General features: G+C 35.4%; 1 protein-coding gene across 1 annotated transcript in view; it reads left to right on the top strand.

Annotated features, from left to right (window-relative positions):
• Positions 1-13,990, top strand: part of FAM188A (family with sequence similarity 188, member A) — an 81,484-nt gene extending 67,494 nt beyond the window's left edge. The window contains exons 12-15 of the mRNA XM_011934277.1: positions 2,985-3,057; positions 5,655-5,742; positions 9,969-10,040; positions 13,025-13,990. Coding sequence (XP_011789667.1) covers positions 2,985-3,057; positions 5,655-5,742; positions 9,969-10,040; positions 13,025-13,174 — 383 coding nt within the window. The 3' untranslated portion in view covers positions 13,175-13,990. The remainder of the gene's footprint in view (positions 1-2,984; positions 3,058-5,654; positions 5,743-9,968; positions 10,041-13,024) is intronic.
• Positions 13,991-17,306: the final 3,316 nt, after the last annotated feature.

Genomic DNA, 17,306 nt, shown 5'->3' with positions numbered 1-17,306 from the left:
CAGCTAACAGTTTTCTGTACGCTGCCACCATATTTTGCACCTTTTCCATCACATAACAAATGTTATCAAGCAGCTATGAGTCAAGCAGTGTGGTAGGCCCTGGGGATCTGGACTCCCTGCCCTCCAAAACTCATTGCCCACTGGGGAGCCAGGTGGGCCAGCCAGAAGTAATGCCAAAGAGGTCCGGAAAAGCTCAACTCTGGTGTCTGTGTGACTTGGCCTTGGGGAAGAGGCCACTTGCTTTTTCAGTAAGAGTATTTATTAAATTGTAGATCTATATTAAGGTTTTAATGGTATATTGCTACATAAATATACAGTGTTTAAAATAAAATCACTTAATATTTGACTACAATGACATTAAATTCTAATTTTTTTTTTGATTCCCAAGAAACCATAATCTCTCTCTCCCACAGTATATGGAAAATGTTAGTCTCAAGTATGCTGGGCTTCACAGTTTCCTTATAAGCTGTTTGTTGCAAAACTCTTGAGAAACCTTTTTCCAACTTCTCTGTTAATTTTGAGTATTTGTTATTTGCCTTCTTCCTGCAGTGTCCAGTTTAGCTAGTATCACTGTTAAAATTGAGACCTGCTGGTCTCTCCTGTTTTTTTCTTAATCTTTCAGAACAGAAATCCTGATTGTTTTATATTTCCTTTGAAAACCCAATTCAGGTTTCCTCCCAGTTATGAAACAGTTATCTTATCCAGTAAATGACACGCCTCACTTTCACTCTCCTTCATCAGCACTCTTTTGCATTGAGTTATTCCTCCCCACAATCTCTAAGGACTTGACACTTTTAGCAATCTGGATATTTGGTAAAAATCTTTAAAAATTTTAAATCAACACCTTTTTTCCTCCTTTCAGCCACAATCCGACAGTATTACAATATGTATGTGCTAGCCATTGGCTGCTCTGCCCTCTGCCCTCTTTTCATAGTCCCCATTCTTTTGTGTTGATATCTATGTAGTTAATTTACCAACGCATGCAAGTTCTATTTTTTTATTTTAGTTCTTCATAGATCTGCTTGACTAATCAAATGGTATTCTGAGATTTCCTTTGCTGTTGACTTTCAGGTCATCTTTTCATCTTTGTGCCTCTGTTTCCTTATTCTCTAGGGAGTCAGTTGATGAAATGTCAGATGACCTAGGTTTCATCTGTTTTTACACTTAACGATTCTGGTCTTTTTCTAAAGAATTTTTTTGTAGGTATGATTAACATATCAAAGTACGTTTTCTACAAAGGAGAATAATTTTGAAATCTCTTTCTAATCTTGACTATATTAAAAGTCTTTGAATTATTGAGAAAATTCTATTACATCTTTAGTTTTAAAATTAGTATTTTAAGCATGTTGTTAAGAAGGTCACATTGTTGCTTTTGTTGGCATTTGCCAATTAACTTTTTCTTGGGGTGGGAGCTGAGTTGCAGGTTATAGTTTCTGCGGAAAGGCTGCCAGCTGTGACAAACTACACGCTGTTAGTGCTCCTGAAGAATGTTGTACAAATTGAGCATCCCTAACCCGAAAGTTTGATCCTCCAAAATTTTGAGTGCCTATATGACCCTGTGGAGCATTTCAGATTTTGGACCAGATTGGGGATGTTCAACCATTATATAAACCAGAAGAAATCTGAAATCTAAAACACTTCTAGAACCAAGCATTTTGGATGAGGAGACTCCACCTGTACTACCAAATGGATATAGCCTATAAACACAGAAACCTAATTGTTCCTGTCTGCTGGTGGCCACATAAAGCCTGTTTCACATTTGGAGATGCTGAGCCTTTTTAGCTGTGACCTAACTTAATCATCAGAGCTAAGCCCACAGAGCTTGAATGTTTTTACAAGTGCCTTCAACCAAGGTCGTCTTTATTCTCAATACCTCAAATTATTGGTAACCTAACAAACTGGAATTACTCTAACCCTTCACTTAAAAAATTGCACATTTTTAATTATCCTAGATGACTCATAACCTTTTAGTCAAGGCCAATCTGTCTTCAAATGGATAAACAGCTCCTTATGAGGTTTAAGAATAGAAAAGACCATTCTACAATCATAACTTCATTCCTGATAGTGATAGTGTACAATTCCACATCCTGAAAGAGCAACTGCACACTTTATTCTGTAGTTTGATTGTAGGAGCAGGGCTTTTGGACATCTTGTACTCCATGGCAAGATTTTTTTTTAATCATCTAATCTCTGAAGGACATTGGAAGCTGATTTAAAGCTGAGAGTCTTCAGGCATGAGTAAATGGATAGGGGAAATTGGGCACTGTACATTTAAGGAATAAACAAGTTACTTGTTTAAAACCACTCTCATTTCAAACTGTCCCACGAGGACTTTGTGTGTGTCATGGTCTGTTGCATCATCAGAGTTTGGGCCATGTTCCATAAAGTAGTCATCATCAGCATTAGTTTGACTCTTCATTTCAGGATTTTTTGGTGTTTTTTAAAAAAACCTACAGCTTTTATTTAAATCACCAAGTCTGTTTTAGAATATCTTTGCTGTTAATCTGTCAGTTGTCTAAATATCAGTGGATTGCTAACATTCCTTCAGGAAACGAAATAACATTGTGACAAAGGGAATTTGTTGGTAAAGAATTCTTTTAAATGAACTTTTAAATGGGAATGTAAAGGTTTACTTTGTTTATTGAAAGATTAAGTAGAAAAATATTTTCCCTGCTTAACGCTGTAACACTGTTTAGAACACTGTTTAAAGATCAAATAATTTGACTTCAAGCCTCGGAGTTCTCAAGTTATAAAATTTTCTTATTTGAAACTAACCTAGAAAATAAATATTTGCCGATGTTTCCTAGAAAACTAATAGAAGAGAGTCTCTAATAACAATAGGTACAATGCCTAAAATAAGCAACATACTATTCCTTCACTCTTCGTATTTTTTATGCGATTTTTTTCCTGGAATCTGATCAGCAGTAACAGCATTTCTTGAAGTAAATTCTTTTTCAAGTTGTTTCTGATTTTTTCCCCCCCAGATAATGGATTCATACCTGATTCACTTCTGGAAGATGTGATGAAAGCATTGGACCTTGTTTCAGATCCTGAATAGTAAGCTAAACAGGAAGTGTTATTTAGCCAACTCAAAAAGATTCATTTAAGTTTAAGACATATTGTACATTTTTACCTTTTTAAAAATCTATATCTGCATATATGAAGCATAGCAATCCATGTAAAGCAAAGATTTAGAAAGAAATTGAACTAATCCAATGTTATAGCAGACTCGACATACTTAAATTGAGTTTCCGTTCCCACCCAGCAGTTATTGTCCTGCTTTTTAAAAAATGCTAAAAGTGTCTTTCTATAAACTTTAAAAACTTTTTTCTCTGCAAAGACTTCCCCATGTCTTAAAATTTTGTGTGACTTTAGTATCTTCAGTAAAGTAATGACGGTTCTATGTAGATAGTGCTAGTTGCCCTGCTTAAATAACCAGCAGGCCTCTGACTTTCCCTCTTAAATAAAGATGATCAAAGATATCTAACATTTCTAAATGATTAACTGACCTGAAACTTGTGGGGGTGGCTGCAATATATTGGTTTTCAGTATTTCTTAGGATCCTGTCATTGTCTTCATTCTCACTGTTATGTTTTATACATTGTTACATCTACAACTTCCTCTGTAGATTAAGATCTTCAGTTATTATCCATGAAAAAATAACTCTTGTTAAGTGGATATATGTATTGATCAAATATGGGAATAAAAGTTAAGATAGGATCTGTACTCCTTTTTTCAGCATAGCTTTTCCTTCCGTAGGTTTTTCTAAGAATGAAAAAACGTGAGCTTATCGAACATAATGAAAGGGTTCAGCAAAAGCAACAGGACATATTGGTAGACACCGTTTTTACAATTTGATCCTGTTCTGTTTTTAGATGAGTTCAGTCATGCTTTCTTTGAAAGTATGCAATACATATAAACATTTATAAACCAGCCACATCTGAATTAATCTGTCTCTTACTAGAGCTGTGATTTCATCCATTCTCAATAGAAATATTAACAAATGAATATTAATAATTGTTTTCAATTTAAAGAGAAATTCATAGTGTTGACCTAGTCCAACAAATGGTATGATACTAGTTACTACACTTCTAACTTTATTTCCAAGTAGAGACCCTCTTGTTTACACTGCTCTAATTTGCAAAAGAGAATTAACTCAAGTAATTTTTGTTACTGACCAGACTAAGGAAGAGAAAGAAGAAAAAGTTGTGTGTGTGTTTTTTTCCAAATTATTACGTAGCTATATGTCATCTACCTAATTTTCCTTGTTTTACAGATAGAAAACGTATCTTGAATCATAAAGTTAGTACATTTGATTCAGGTTGTTTTTCTTGAAGTAGCTGAAAGATTGGACTGAAGTATTCACTCTACTTTGGCCTAGTTACAGTTATAATACAGGATGGCCCATAAAATAACTGGGCCGTCCTAAGGATTAAATGAATTAAATATATTATGACCCTGCCTTCATTTGCTTCATCATAACTTCCTGGCCTTACTCAGACTCATTAAAATGCCATATCCTTTGTACAGTATGCCATACAAGAATGATAACCACGGGCCCACAAAAGCATCTCACAAGGCCAATACTACATGTCAGGTAGCAGGACTGCGAGGCAGCCTGACCCAGGTGTTTCCCAGAGAGACGGCTATGTCAGCACAGATGCAACTTTCATAAACCTTAAAAATAGTTTACCCTCACAAGAATAGCTTCAGCTCCTTTTGTGAAAGGCACACCTGGTAACTGACCCAGACCGAAGCAGCAAACTCAAAGGAGAGAAGCTGCCCCTGGGGAAGGTGACTAGAATCGCCTGAAATGTCCAAACATAACACTTTACATGTTGTGTAGTAAGGTAGACTTAACTGGTCCTTTATAGTTTGAGATAGCATGGAAAATAAAACTTTTCTGAAGACTATTTCCATTTTTAAACCAATTAAACTGCAGTCTGCTTTTTTCTGCCTTCTTTCTAGTCTAGTCACACATAACACCACCTGTCACCAGCCTTGGTATACCTACATCATAAGGGCTGGTACGCAGCTGCCCATACCTTAGGTTAGGCTGCTGCCGGACCAATACAGTATATATCACTCACTGTCATTCATGACACATTAGCTCTTTGAGAATTAATGTAGCTCTTTAACCTTCAAATTACACTGTCTATGAATTTTAAGCTTCTATCTCATTTAGTTCTTAAAAGTAAGCTTTTTAAGAGATGTTTTCTATTATCTGATGTTCCACTGCCTTTTGACCGTGTTTCTTTTTCTGCTTGGGCTTAAAATAAACATTTTGTTAGTTAAATGCCTTATTTGATTGTTAAATTCAGGCGTACCTATGAAGCAAAGAGAATTTGCCTTTGGGAAGTTACAAGCTTGAGTTTATAAGCCTTGGTTTTTAAATTACTTTACCTAATAAGGAACAATATTCCAAAGTCGTCACAATTTAAATTTTAAATAGTAACAGATTACTCTAGTTTAAAAATAACCAAGTTTTGGCAAATTAGATGTCATTCCTGTGTATTTGTCATTAAGGTTCTAAAAAGAACAGCTCTTAGTATTTTTGGCAGTTGAATGTGTTGTAGTACCAGTAATTTAATCATGAAAGAAAAGCAGCTTTTTTTTCCTCTGGTATCCACTGTTTTTCTTTTTTCTCCCCATAGTATAAATCTCATGAAGAATAAATTAGATCCAGAAGGATTAGGAATCATATTATTGGGCCCATTTCTTCAAGAATTTTTTCCTGATCAGGTAACATAGTTGAGGAAATATATTTACTGTTACTCTGTTGGGATGATTACCTGTGATTGTTTGCAGCATTTTCTCTTTCTGTACAATGTCCTAATGCACAGATATGAGACTGAGAAAGCACTGTTACGTGGAAACCTTCCCAGACAGAGGGACTGTGTGTTCGAATACAGTAACGCAGTGCCTTGATGGGTAGGGTAGCAGAAGATGATGCAGACACCAGTCTACACACGTAACGATATGGAGAGAACAGTTCGGAAGTTTGTGGAGTAAAAAGAGAAAGATTATCTTTCTCTACTCCCACCCCCACTTTTCTTCTCTTGGGAAACTGTTAAATACTGTGAGAGAAGGTCAAGGTGGCTGTGGGTAGTAGAAGCCCCTACCTAGTGAAGCTAAGCTCCAGGAGAATTTCAGTTGCGTGGGTCTGTGCTGTTTCCCATTGGAACATACCTTCCACTGGGCTTCGATAGGCGTTCAGTTACCTGGAATAGCAGAGGCATCTGTGCCAACGTTAATGTTTCTGGGTTATATCTGTATCACTGGCAAGCCAGTTCTGTATCCAACACCTGTCTTTGTTCTCTAAGTGAAGCATTTTACCACTAAATCAAATTACTTAAGTAGATAATATACATCATGGTCATTTTATCAGATATCAGTGTAGTTTGCACTGAAGTTCATTGTTGGAATAGACATTCCAATTTCTATTTTACCGCTATTATTAGAGAGATTGACAAATAGAAATAATTTAAAAGCTAGAGGGAAAATTACTAAAATTCAAGATGTAATTGTTAAGAAAGATTGTTAAATTCTAGATAAAATTGTTAAAGAGGTAAGATTCAAAAAGTAACTGAGGATATCACAATGTAGACAATGTAGACTACTGGACTTTTTAAAACTTTGGCAAAGACTTCATGAAAAATTAGAGTGTATTTTCTGATGTTAGACCCTTCAGTGTGATAATCCTCTTTGTTCACATTCTGACTACTAGATTTTTTTTTTATTGGAATCTGGTGTTCTAGATATCTGGATAAATAATAAGTTATAGCATTTTAAACTTTGATACAGTATTAATTTTAATTATATTTCAAGGCTATGGGAACATTTGATAGAAATATTGATTTAGTTATAAATACAGTAAAAATACAATATTCTTGTTTTTTATTTAATTTGGGGAAGATTTTGAAAAGTGAGAAATGTAAAGTGAGACAGTTGTAGTAATTTTTTAGGTAATAAGAGGGTTCCAGTCCCTTCTCTTTCACCTGTAACAGACATTTCCATTTAGTTGTACTGTTTGTTCCCTCTGTGTTCCTCTCTCACTGTTTGCTTGTTGCCTGCTATTCTGAAGACACTCTCCACCTGAGCCTGGTTTGTCTCGTTGCCTCTGTATAGTTCATGCTGTTTCCCTCCCCAGAGCATGTGATCCTGCTCCTGATTACCTTTCAAGCAGTGAGTTCTCAGTGTGATCTCCAAGAGCTTGTTAGAAATGCAAATTCTCAGGTTTCTCCCTGAAGCAGAGACTTTAAGGGTGGGTGCAGCAATGTGGTCTAACAAGCCCAAGGCCCAAGTTACAGAACAGCTGCTTTAGAGGAAGATCTGTCACAGTACCACCTATTCCCATCCTGTAGCAGCTCAGACACCCTGTGTCATAGATCTTTTCCGATCATGCCCTGCATACCACTGATGTCCCCTTTCTCCTGTAGCCACAAAATGCATAGTGACTCAGCACTCCTTTTGGCAATTAGTCACGTACTGTCTTGTCCCTAACAGATGAATATAGTGATCATTCAGTAAACTGTTTATTTATTTAAGATGGAGTCTCGCTCCATCACATGGGCTGGAGTGCAGTGGCACGATGTCAGCTCACTGCAACCTCCGCCTCCCTGGTCCAAGCAATTCTCCTGCCTCAGCCTCCTGCGTAGCTGGGACTACACATGGTGGCCTGCCACCACGCCTGGCTAATTTTTGTATCTTTAGTAGAGATGGGGTTTCACCTTGTTGGTCAGGCTGGTCTCAAACTCCTGACCTCAGGTGTTCCACCCGCCCTGGCCTTCCAAAGTGCTGGGATTACAGGCATGAGCCACTGCACCTGGCCCAGTAAACATTTATTTAATCAACCACAAATAAACGAAGTTGTGAAACTGGAGTGACAAGGACAGCCAGGAAAATATTTAACTTCAGTAATCTTTACAATGCTTCAAGTAGGTCCTGTGGAAGAACATTTCTTTGCTGTGAGATAGAGGCTGATGCAGGAGGAAAAAAGTCGGAATATTTATAAGCTTTTCAAGGTCATTCGTTTAAATAAGAATAGCAGTAGCAGCTCCCATTTCCCAAGCACATACTCTCCATCAGGCACTGTGTGCCTTCTAAACGCCATACTATTATTTTCCCCATTTTGACAATGAGGAAATTGAGTATTAGAGAACTTAAGACAATTGTTGAAGGTCATACACTAGGTATTTTAGTAGCTGATTCAGGAATCTAACAGAGTCTGTCGAACCACAGAGTCTACGCACTTTGCCACTGGACTACACTACCTTTTGTTGGTATTTCTGTATTTTATGCCAGTTAATTACTGGAAATAGGGAATATAAATTGTATTCGATTACAGGAAAATGGTTATTTTTTAAGTTTAAATAATTAACTCTGATAGTCAAGAGTCAAATTATGTAACTAATTGCATTGACTCATGTAATTAAGGAAAGGATCAAATTGATTTTTCTATTTTCTGTAAGTCATTTTGAGTGGGATACAAAAAAAATTTAAGAGTTTAGGCTCTGGTTGGGAATGTAAGACATAAAAAGTTAAACAGTCTTTCAAAATAACAATAGACAAGATGATACAAGGTAGTACTATATGATTCATTCTCAAATTATTTAGACAATTGTTATGATAAAGGTAAAGTTCCAGTGTAGTAAAAAACCAACTAGTGTGTTCAGAAAAAACTTCATAGAAAAAGTAAGATTTAAACCAGGTCTGGAAAAAAGAAGGAGAGGAGGGCATTTTAGAGAAGAGTAAAAAAAAATTCATGAATGTGCAAAAGGGCCAACAAAAGATCTTTTCATAGGGAAATGAGTCATGCTTGTCCAAAACAGAATTCAGAAAGGTGAGTAATTGGAGATAAGACTAAAAAGGTAGATAAAGCCCTGTATGAATGCAGGTCACAGAACCCCAGCCTAAACTGGCATAAGTGAGGCGGAAAATACACGAAGGAAAAGGAGTAACTCAGGTGAATTGAAGCAGCAAGCACTGGGAAGGTGCTCCTGGAGTCCTTGAACAGCACTGGGAGCGTCTCCACCTCCCATCCCCTCTTCTAAAGTGGCTACATTCTCACAGCCTGTCTTTCTGTAGGAGCTGAAGCTCCAGTTGCCAGCAGCTGTCTTCCCTTAATTCCAGTTGGAAAAATTCTAAGGAGGGCCACATGCCTGCTTGTATCCATGGGATATGGCCAGGAAGCCAAGGGGGTTCCATCCAGCAGAGGCCCTGAGGGAAATCCCTGGGAGCCAGGCCCATAATGGCCTTGAACGCCAAGTTAGGAGGGTTGAACATGGTCTTTAGCTAATTGAAAAGCAAGGTTAAGATAGTGGGAATAACATGACCCATTTTTCTACAAGCTTACTCTGTTAGTGACATATAGAATGTCCTTTATTGAATATTACTGAAGTTGCCTTAAGCATTAAAGTATTTCTTCATTTCTCACAGTGCTCTTTTCACTAATTAATGGTTGACAATATTCAAATATTGGATTTTTTTTGGAAAAGAAACCACTAATTCAATATTGTGGGCCAAATTTGAAGTATTGGTACATACTGGAAGTGTATTTAGTCTGAGTAAAAGTGATGCTACTGCTTTTCTCAATTCATTGAGGGGAACAAATTATTTACATAGAAAGAGAGATAAATTTTAGGAAATATTTTTGTTTCAGAAGCTTGTCTTTTGAAAAACAGTTATAGTGATACATGCATAATTAAAAACATAAAATAAGTTAGTGTGGAAGAGTTTATAATGGAAATCAACCTTCCCTCCTTTCCAGCATCTTCTTCAGAGGCAACACTTTCAGCTTCAGGGCTTTCTGGTAGTTTTAACTCCATAAACCTAAGTTCCTTCTTTTGTCAAATGAGTCCCCAATCAAAGGACAAGGATTTGAGAAACATGTGTTTTACTTTCAGTTGATTAGAAATTGCCTGATATAAATATAATTTAAAGTTTTAATAGTCCTTTATTTATAATAGGGCTCCAGTGGTCCAGAATCTTTTACTGTCTACCACTACAATGGATTGAAGCAGTCAAATCATAATGAAAAGGTATGATAATTCACATAGTCGTCGGTCTTCAACTGGGTTGATGAAATAAGTACGTGAGTATGTAACAACATTCGATTCCCATACAGTGGCTACCTGAGATTATTCCAGGAGTCTCTTTACTATGATGACACATTTTAGACTTGGTCATCTTTCGATTTGACCAGTATATGTCAGTCTACATTGGAGATTAACATTGGACTTCAGAGCAGTAGCTTCACCGTGACTAAATACACCCCCATACAGATCGTTACCCTTTGGCAATGTAGCATGTTTCTAAATCAACATTGTAGTTAGTCCAGTGAAAGTTGTTACTGATCCATTTAAAGGAATAAAGAGGTGACAGTGAGATTTTGTATTGGAAAAAAATATTTTTAAATAAACAACCTTCGTAGCCAGCATTTATTGAGCATTTACCCGAAATTGTATTAAGCACTTTGCTTAAGTGTCACACCACCACACCACCTTATGAAGTAAGTGTTGTCTGTATATCCCCGTTTCACAGGTCAAGTGGCCAGGAAATGATAGAGCTGGGAGTGAAACTTAGTCCAACTCAGAGCCCCTGCTCCTACTGATGATGCTTCACAGCTTTCCTTTGCTAACCGCTGACAAAGCACATAGGTGATTCACTGCCAGCTGTACTCAACCTGGCTTAACGCTAGAGTTCGGTTGCATCAGTTTCCCCTTTTTGAATGTCTATTATCTTTGCATTTATTCAAGTATCAGTTACAGTAGATACTAATTATAGTATATATATTAGTTACAGCCAATTTTAAAGGAATAAGGTCTAACATTCCTTTTTAATTTGATCTGCCCATGCTGACTTCATGTATCTAAATTGTGGAAGGTTACAGAAAACAGATAGTGTAAATTAAGTACATAATTTTAATTAGATGAAATCTAAAAGACTAAAATTTACTGTTATCTTTATAACAAAATATAAATTAGATAATTTTATCAGGTCCAAAGATAGATAGACAGATAGATATATGCAAAGAACATACATTGTCAAGAAAATTTGGATGCTGTTTTCTAATGTGCGAATGAGTGCTTCATCTAGAGTTTGACGTTTGCACAGCTTTGTAATAGGAGGTACATTATAATCACTAATTGTTCACCTATACAATCCCTGCCAGATATATCTCAAATATTATCCATATTTTACAGATGAGGCATCTGAGACAGGGAGATTAAGTGACTCACCCAGGGTCACACAGCATGTCATTGGCAGAGCAGGGATTGGAACTGAGTTCCTGATTCCCAATCCTGTCCTTGGTCTGCTTGGCCACTCTACCTGTATATAGTGTAAGTTTTCAAATCATGCTTGGGACAAGCTTCTGACACACTAACAAAAAGATTAGAAAACAAATGAGATGAACTGTTAAAATGACGGTAATATACAACAGCTATAAAGCAAAGTATGGATGTCATTAAGTCACAGAAGTATGTTTTGAAGTTATTCAAGAGCTAAAATCATAAGCTGCATAGCAAGGTCCTATTTAAAAAGGTAACAGACAAAAGGAGAATGCTGGCAAAGTGAGATGGAGTCTGAGCCACCAGGCATCCAAGCCTGATTGAGGCCATGGAGGTGGGTCATGGTACCTTGCCCAAGCACTTCTGCTCCGATGACATGAGCACATGAAGTTCTTTGTGAAAAATAGAGCCGGTTGTATTTAACTTAATAACTTGAATTATATTCATGTATAACTTTTCAGAAAAGGCAGTTTTGCTTTGGGGACTGAAAAGCCAGAGTTGTAGTTTCAATGTCAATTTATTTCATCAACACTAGAAACTAATATATTAAATAAAGATGCCAGAAAAATGTATTTCACATTACAATATATCTTTAGTGCTTTCTTAGGAATGAGTAGATTGATGACACAAGATTATCTGATCTAGTAATATATTCTGTTCCTATATTTAATGTGTTTTAGAGGCAACTACCATTTAAGGATAACAAAGTTGTTTCTTTTGGCTTCTTAGTTAAATAGCTTATGGCTTTTATTTTGGAAGAACATAATTACACTCGTGTATCAGCCAGTGAATGTGTAAAAATAATTTTACATACTTGGGAAGAAGACTATCTATGTCTGTTTCTTTTAAATTACACAGCATCAGAATTTCTCTTGGTGCAAAAAGAAATTAGCCACCGAGGAGTGCCTTAATGTCCACAGTGAGCCCTTGGTAATGACTTAGGGTTTTTGTTGATTGTTATGTCCAAAATACTGTTTAAATATGTTTCATTGTAAATTAATCAGAATAAAATTTTTCTTGGTATTCACCTGCCAGTCAATATGTATTTATGTGATCATTGCCACTGCATATACAGTATCTGGTTAGTTTGATCTTCAACCTCTATTTTACTTTTCCTTCTGTCCTGGCATCTTTTTAAATTTTTTCTCCATGATTTTTCATGCTGTACAGAATGCACTCGTGGAATTGCATTTTAGGAATATTTAATACCATAATAGCAAATTTTGTTGACATTCAAATTGTTTACAGCTCTAGAAATCCAATACTTAAATTAGAAGGAGAAACATGTTCCTCAGAACATAATAGCTATATTCCTTTTATAGCTCTCCATTTCATGAGGCAGTATGAGCATCTGAGAACCTCAGTATAAAAGCAGTAGGACCTGTATAAATTATATGTAAATATGATAATTAAACATTTCTTTCCAATGGTATAGACCCATTGAAGAATGTTTTTTTCTTAGAAACAGTCTATGTGTTTTATGATTCACATGATCTTGAATTTTTAAAAATCACCTGGCCAGCTAGCAATTAAATATCATTTACAAATTTACTTTGACATAAATCAGTAAGCAGATATTCCTGTTCATTTCTAACAAAATAAAATTACTTGTAAAGTTTCATCTGCAACAATATGTAATACCTTATTTGCTAGTCTCTAAAAGTTGTTTTCATTCCACGTAAGAATTTGCTAAGACTGTTGACTGACCTTGGTGGCTTTATTTTATTCAACAGGTCATGTATGTAGAAGGGACTGCAGTTGTAATGGGTTTTGAAGATCCCATGCTACAGACAGACGACACTCCTATTAAACGCTGTCTCCAAACCAAATGGCCGTACATTGAGTTACTCTGGACCACAGATCGCTCTCCTTCACTAAATTAATTTGCCTAAGTATTTATAAGGAGGATCTTAATAACAGATGTTGAAAGAGTGGGGTCAAGACTGGCAATTGGCTGGATTAAGCTAAACACTGGTATCACTGATTAACTGTAAATAACAATTAAAAACACATTTTCAGTGTTTATGATATGTTTAAATTATTTGTCCTAAAGCTTTATGTTAAAGATTAGCCTATTTTAACCCTTTGTGTGAAATTTACTAGCAAAATTAAGCTTTAATCAAAGTTCATCACTTTTGCATTCAGATATTTGGTCATTTACTTACCAAATTACAAACACAATACTATAGCATTTGTATATTGAGTATTAGAGTTACTATTTATAAACTTCTACTTTTGGGTTTTATTTCATTGAGGCACATTTTATTATTGTTTGAATGATTCCAGCTTGTCATGTATGAGCCTCTACACTGAAAGGCAGAAGAGTTCATTTTTCTAAGATCTGTTTTTCATTAGAAATATTGACAAATAACAAATTGTCAGTTTGGATCCTTTGACAATTGACTTAACTCTGGCATGTTCACAAAAAGTAGAAACTCTCAGAGACCATTACCATTTATTCACAAATGTATAGGGGATGTATTCTAAAAACTGATAGAATCTGATAGTCAACACTGTTAACTTTTACTGTATAATTGCCAAATATACTTTTCCAAATTCATCCCAACAGCCCTGTAAGCCAGCTTTTGTCTATATTTATAAACACGATAAATGCATGAGAACATCTGTTATTACATTAGTATATTGTGTTATTTATTATGATCCTAGTTGATGGCCTAAATAAACACCTTTTTCTTTAACTGTACCCTTGCATTTTTTACCTTTGTGGCTCACAATAAACAAGTACGTACTTCTAAATGTTTCTACCCAGCAACCTTGAGAGTACAGAGTACTACAAATGGCTAATGAAGTCATACAGGTCCTCGAATAAGAGACCAGGACTTATGCTAACCTAAGAGCTTCGCTAACTCAGCCAGCCAGAAGCACGAGAACCCACATGGCAGCTGTCTAGACCAGTGAGCAAAGATGCAGAGATTTGCTGTATTCCAATAGGTTTATCGCCCAGCAATTTGAAATCACAATAGCCATTAACACTTTTTTTCCTCCACTTGTAAAGCAGATAATTATATATAGTATCCTCTTACACATTTCAGAACTGAACGTCACCTTCAATAATATAGTTCCTGTGTGAATTTCTGTTTGGGTTTTGTTTTCTTTCATACACAATTACAATATAATTAAGCATAGGTAAAGGCATGAGATTTTGTGTATAACTTTCGGTGACATTCAGTTCAGGAGTGTGATACTACCTACTAAACTTACAGCTTTCAAATGTCAATATTTTGGTCTAGTCTTGGCTACTTCCAAATCTGTATAAAATACATTATGCTAGAATTAGTTTCTCAAAACTCTGGTTTAATAATCCCATATTCCATAAGGATTACACAGAATCATAGATTTTCTCATAAACATCAAGCCTACAAAATAGAATGGTCTTAACATTGTTACTTAACAAATTATCCCAAAACTTTATGGCATAAAGCAACCATTTTATTAAATGTACAAATTCTTTGCTCAGGAATCCAAATGGGGCAAGGTGGGGATGCATGGCTTGTCTGCTTCAGTCAGCAGCCAGGGGCTAGAATTATCTGAAGCTGTCTCTACTCACATGGCAGTCATGACTGGACCTTAGCTTGGTATCATTGCTATAGAACACTACATTAAACAACCACGGGGACATTTCCTTTCCACATGCACTTGGGCTGCTTTCCAAACTAGATTATATGCTGGCAGTAAAGTCTAGAAAATCTCAAAAGCTTGGAAGTTAAGTGACACATTAATGAATAACCAAAGGGTCAAAGAGAAATTGCAATGGAAATTAGAACATACTCTGAGTGTTAATGAAAATATGACATAGCAAAAATAAATATATAGCATTAAATACTACATATTAGAAAAGTAAAACGTTTGAAAATTGGGAACCTAAGCTTTTATCTCAATAACAAACCCAAAATAAGATGAAGTAAATCATAAAAGAATATCCATATACAAAAGAATGAATCTGGACCCTTACCTCACACCATTTGCAAAAAGTAACTTAAAATGATTATCTATCTAATTATAAAAGCTGAAACTATAAAATCCCTAGAAGAAAACAAAGGAGTAAATCTTCATGACCTTGGGTTAGGTAGTGGTTTCTTAGCTAAGATACAAAACACAAATGACAACAAAGATAAATTGGACTTAAAAACTTGTGTGTGTCAAAGGACACCCTCAAGAAAGTGACATGACAACCCATAGAATGGGGAAAATATTTGTAAATTATATTAAGAAATTTGAATACAGCATATATAAACTGACAACAAAAAAATACTTTTAAATAGACAAATGATATGAAGAGATATTTCCCCCAAAGAAGATTAGTCCTTAGAGAAATACCAATGAAAACCATGAGATATCACATCATAGTCATTGGGATGACTAAAATATAAAAACATCTACAAAAGCAAGTGTTGATGAAGATGGGGAGAAATTGGAACTTTCATACATTGCTGGCGGGGATATAAAATGGTGACGACATGTCAGATTCAGTTTTGTAGCTGCTCAAAAAAATACAGAGATGGCACATGCCTCACTAATCCCAACTCCTAGGTATATAACCAAGAGAAATGATGAAAATATATTCACGAAACTTTCTGTGAATGTTCATACCTGTATTATTTCATAATAACCACAAAGTGGAAACAACCTGTTGATCAGCTAATAGATGGATAAACAAATGTAGTATTGATTCAACTTAGCAATTTTTCAACTCTTACAGTGGGTTTATCAGGGTATTAAATGCATTTTTGACATAATATTTTTGACTGATTATGGATTTATCAGGACATAACCCCACAGTAAGTCAAAGAGCATCTGTATATATATACAATGGAACCTTATTTGGCATTTAAAAAGAATGAATTACACAGGCTACAACATAGAAGACCCTTAAAAAAACATTATGCTACGTGGAAGAAGCCAGTCACAAAGGCTGTGTGCCTGATTCCATTTATGTGGAATGTCCAGAATAGGCAAACATAGTGGATTTGCAGGAGCTGGAGGGGGGACAGAGTAGGTTAACAGGATTGAGGAGTGACTGCTAATGGGTATAGAATGCCTTTTTGGGGTGATGCAATGTTCTAAAATTAGATTATAGTGAGAGTTGTACCACTCTGAATATACTAAAAACCACTTAATTGTGAAAATAAAAGATAAATGGGGAAACCAATGAAATAGAAAATAGATACATAATGGAAAAAAAAGTCAGCAAATCCAAAACTTAGGTCTCTGCAAAAAATCAATATAATTGATAAATTTAACAAGATCAAGAAAAAATGAGAAAGCATTAGCATCAGGAACAAAAAGGGAAACATTAAGTTATCTGGATATTAAAATAATTGGAGGAGATTGTGAGCTGTCTTATGCCAAATTAAATTTAAAAATTCAGATCAAACAGACAATTTGAAAAAAAAAAAACAGCAGAAGCAGAACTGACACAAGAAATTCTGTATGTCTTAAAGAAATGTAATCAATAATTTAAAAACTTTCCTCAAAGAAAACTCCCTGGCCTGGATGGCTTCACTAACAAATGCTTTCAAACACTTAAAGAAAAAATAACACCAATTTTAAATGCTCCCAGGAAATAGAAGGAATAACTTTGTAATTCCGGTTATGAATCCAGAATGAGCCTAAGATAATACTAAAACCTGACGAAGACATTAAAAGAAAGAAAAATTATAGACAAATATTTCCCATGATCATGGGAACAAAAATCCTATACAAATATGAAACATGAATAAATTATATAGACATGTATGTGTGTATATATAATACATCACGACTAAGTGAGGAGTACGGCAGAAGTGGTAAGTTGGTTTAATATTAAAAATAAGCATTTTTCACATTAACAGGAGAAAAGTCATGATTCAACAGAGGCAGAAAAAGCATTTGATATATAATGTATTTAAAATTTGTTTATGATTTTTTTAATCTCAGTAAACTTAGACTAGAAGGGAGCTTTTTTAATATGATAAAGAATGTTTAGAAAAGAAACACATTCTTAATGGTAAAATA

Source organism: Colobus angolensis, unplaced genomic scaffold, assembly GCF_000951035.1.
Source record: "Colobus angolensis palliatus isolate OR3802 unplaced genomic scaffold, Cang.pa_1.0 Scaffold133, whole genome shotgun sequence".
NCBI lineage: Eukaryota > Metazoa > Chordata > Mammalia > Primates > Cercopithecidae > Colobus > Colobus angolensis.
Note: the sequence above shows the minus strand (reverse complement) of the source record. Positions and strands in the feature narration are given on the sequence as shown.